At 31.6% G+C, this 4,467-nt stretch overlaps 1 protein-coding gene across 1 annotated transcript in view; it reads left to right on the plus strand.

Annotated features, from left to right (window-relative positions):
* The window catches only part of LOC106476548 (leucine-rich repeat protein soc-2 homolog), a gene marked incomplete at both ends in the record, with an annotated part of 14,029 nt that extends 11,818 nt beyond the window's left edge, over positions 1 to 2,211 (plus strand). The window contains one exon of the mRNA XM_013937197.2: positions 2,091 to 2,211. Within this exon, the coding sequence (XP_013792651.2) occupies positions 2,091 to 2,211 (121 nt within the window). The remainder of the gene's footprint in view (positions 1 to 2,090) is intronic.
* Positions 2,212 to 4,467: the final 2,256 nt, after the last annotated feature.

A 4,467-nucleotide genomic window follows, 5' to 3' on the forward strand; every position in this document is an offset into this window, starting at 1 on the left:
TATAATTTCATTGTATAGATTACTGATTAGGCTGCATTTGGAGTATTGTGTTCAGTCTTGGGCTCCTTACCTTAGGAAGGACATTGAATTGTTGAAAAGGATTCAGAAAATGGTTACTAGAATGGTGCCTTGGATGGAGGGTGTTGTTATATGAGGAGAGGTTGAAATCTCTGAAATTGTTTTCTCTTGAAAAAAGAAGAGTTAGAGGGGATCTGATTGAGATGTTTAAGATTGTACAAGGAATTAACAGTGAGAATAGTAGGATTAGTAGGATGCAAATATATATTTTGGCAGGGTTGGAGTCGTCTTCAGCTAAGACAGTTTTATTTTTCTAACAGGGTGGTTGGACTTTAGAATAGGTTGCCTTTGGATGTTGTGGAGGCAGTATATTTAAGTGAGTTTAATAGAAAACTTGATAACTATATGAATGATAAGTACTGGCAGTGTAAGATTTAAAAAAAAATTTATTAATAGTTTTAGTTTAGTTTAGAGGATGGAACAACTGAGAAAGACCAATAGGTTTCGTTGTCCCTAAACATTATGTTGTGTTATAGTGTAGAAGGATTCTCCAGCTACAGGAGTGACACTGTAGTCAGAAATTACCTGACTAAGCAGCTATGTAGAGCTGAAAAACGTCTGGTCTCTCCATTAGAAATCTACAGAAACCGGGCATGACATTAAAACAATCTCTTACTAGACCTGCTGTAATATCAGAAGAGACATTGTTTTATTAACTCCTCAAATACGATAGGACACTGTTTAACGGAGAATGTCATTAACCAACTAGAATATGTAGAATATAGCACACCTACATTGAAAAAAGTAGGAAACCTTAGCATGAAGCTATTGGTGAACACATCTGGGATGTAAAGATAGATAAAAAGTACAGTAACTGAACACAATATATTGAATCGTAGCACACGGAACTTGGATACCAATAACATTAAAAGAGTCTCACAAGTTCCGATGATTTCTTAAATCGAAGAATTAAAGAATTATTCTATTATCGAAAAAAATTTAAACCAACAATGAACAAATATTATGAATGGTCCCTCTCTTAAACTTAACAAACTTACTCATAGATAATAAAATGGTCCCTCTCTTAAACTTAACAAAATTACTCGTAGATAATAAAATGGTCCATCACTTAAACTTAACAAAATTACTCGTAGATAATAAAATGGTCCCTCTCTTAAACTTAACAAAATTACTCGTAGATAATAAAATGGTCCCTCTCTTAAACTTAACAAAAATTACTTGTAGATAATAAATATAATTTACTCTGTTTATTGTTATTAAACTTTTACATAACAATGGTGTTTATGTTATACTGATATAATAGAAACAATCACATGTATGATATGCTCTTGTGCATGGTTTAACTGTTAGACTACCGAGTTTTGATGTGAGAGTTAGAGCTCATTACAGAAATAGTGATGAAGGCATAAAACCGAAATGTTGTTCAAGTAAGATTTGCCGGAGTTCATGGTTCTTTCTTTCATTCTTAATTAAATGTACTGTACACCAATTAGTATTATGTAATATAAAAATGTAAAAGTATTTAAGTTTTAGTTTTGATTTCAAAGTAACCGTTAGGTTTAACTTGTTTATAGTTATTTACGTATTTATAATACTTTTTTGTTTAGATATCAAGGTTTTACTACATTTTAACATCTGAACGTGTGCCGTAATGTCTTCTTAGATTTGCGTTTCTTAAAGTGAGCTGACATTTTATATTTCATAAGACATAAAATATGTTTAGAAAACAGTGGTAATGCTATAACAGTTACTAAAAGTAATGTTTGTTACGGAATAAATAAGGTAAAGAACAGTGTTTTTAATATTTGAATTAAACATCATATATATATATATATATATATACATAGTTAATAGTTAGGAGATATTGAACTTTTTTTTTTATATAAACATTTGATATTCAGTAAAAAAAAATAGATGTTGAAACTGGTGTGAGAATATGAGATTTTATTTCAAGTTTGTTTGTTTTTATGAGTTTAGAGTATTATAGAAACAACTGCCACAAAGTAATCATATTTTAGGGTATTGTCACTGTATATGTCTTATTTTTCCAGAACCTGTCAATGCTCAGTTTGAGGGAGAACAAAATTAGGGAACTTCCTGCAGGAATTGGAAAGTTGACAGCTCTTGTAACATTTGATGCTTCCAACAACCATCTGAAGCACCTACCATCTGGTAAGGAAGACTTGTTTGTGTTTCTAAAAAGTACTTTATAAACCAGTCAGTCATGAAACTTGCTGCGAAGGCCAGTCTTATACAGAACTTCTGGTCATAATCATGTCTGTATTACAGATCTCAGTCATGAAACTTGCTGTGAAGGCAAGTCTTATACAGAACTTCTGGTCATAACCATGTCCGTATTACAGATCTCAGTCATGAAACTTGCTGTAAAGGCCAGTCTTATACAGAACTTTTGGTCATAACCACGTCCGTATTACAGATCTCAGTCATGAAAATTGCTGTGAAGGCCAGTCTTATACAGAACTTCTGGTCATAACCACGTCCGTATTACAGATCTCAGTCATGAAACTTGCTGTAAAGGTCTGTCTTATAATTTATGGTCATAATAATGTCAATATTAGAAATCTCAGTCACACATTTTGCTGTAAAGGCCTGTCTTACACAGAACTTTGGTCATAACCATGTCCATATTTAGAGCTCGTCATTAAAGTTACTAAAATCTTCTGTAGATCTTCTGATCATAACCATGTCCATATTTAGAGCTCGTCATTAAAGTTACTGTATCTTCTGTAGATCTTCTGATCATAACCATGTCCATATTTAGAGCTCAGTCATTAAAGTTACTATATCTTCTTTAGATCTTCTGATCATAACCATGTTCATATTTAGAGCTAATCATTAAAGTTACTAATATCTTCTTTAGATCTTCTGATCATAACCATGTCCATATTTAGAGCTCGTCATTAAAGTTACTATATCTTCTATAGATCTTCTGATCATAACCATGTCCATATTTAGAACTCGTCTTTAAAGTTACTATATCTTCTTTAGATCTTCTGATCATAACCATGTTCATATTTAGAGCTAATCGTTAAAGTTACTATATCTTCTGTAGATCATAACCATGTCCATGTTTAGAGCTTGTCATTAAAGTTACTATATCTTCTGTAGATCTTCTGATCACAACCATGTCCATATTTAGAACTCGTCTTTAAAGTTACTATATCTTCGTTAGATCTTCTGATCATAACCATGTCCATGTTTAGAGCTTGTCATTAAAGTTACTATATCTTCTTTAGATCTTCTGATCATAACATGTCCATATTTAGAGCTCGTCATTAAAGTTACTATATCTTCTGTAGATCTTCTGATCATAACCATGTCCATATTTAGAATTCATCTTTAAAGTTACTATATCTTCTTTAGATCTTCTGATCATAACCATGTTCGTATTTAGAGCTCGTCATTAAAGTTACTATATCTTCTTTAGATCTTCTGATCATAACTATGTCCATATTTCATAGCTGATTTGTGAAAATTAAGTAAACTAAACTGACTTACATATGCTCGGCCAGTCTAGAGATTAAGCCTTCAAGGTGTTAGAAGCACTAAGAATTAAGCAGTTGTTTGAGGTTTAGGCTGAATTGATAAGAAGTAAGCATATTTGATCATAGAACAACTTGTTAGTACTCATTGTGCCTATTGATTTTTAAAAATGTTTTAATGGGTAAAAAAACTGAGTCAGAAGTTCTTGACGCTTTAAGTTTTACTGCTTTTAACTCTATGGTCCTTCCAAAGATAATCTGTGTTCTACTTCAGAGTTTCTTGGTATCAACTTTAATAGAAGGTCATCATTCTTGTAGATGTTCTCTGTAATTGGCTGTCATGTTTCTTATCTTTAGATAAACTATTCAGAGAAAAAAAAAATTATACTTTATTCCAACAATTAATTTTATTGGATAAATGTAAATTTAACTATTAATTTCTGACCAAGATTTAATTTTGAATGCTTACTTAACCTAACCATCAGATATAAAAGGTATTGAATAAAGGACTTGTTTCTCCTTTACTTTTGATCACATATGGTAATTAACCTGAAATTGTATGTCAGATGTTAATTACACATTTATAATGTATTATGGACTTTAGTGGTCATAAAAAAATTGATGATGACAAAACCTTGTCGAAACGTTGTACATTTGCTGTTATGTTAAACTTATATTAAAGTTTTTCTTCCTTACCCATTCAAGCCGCCTCCAAGCATGTTTACAGCTATTTCCTTTTCGTTTACGAAAACATATCACCATCCATATACCTTTGTCTATTTACTTGTGATGTATGAGAACATACCACCATCCATATACCTTTCTCTATTTACTTGTGATGTATGAGAACATACCACCATCCCTATACCTTTCTGTATTTACTTGTGATGTATGAGAACATACCACCATCTATATACCTTTCTCT

This window comes from Limulus polyphemus, unplaced genomic scaffold, assembly GCF_000517525.1.
Source record: "Limulus polyphemus unplaced genomic scaffold, Limulus_polyphemus-2.1.2 Scaffold10842, whole genome shotgun sequence".
Classification (NCBI taxonomy): domain Eukaryota; kingdom Metazoa; phylum Arthropoda; class Merostomata; order Xiphosura; family Limulidae; genus Limulus; species Limulus polyphemus.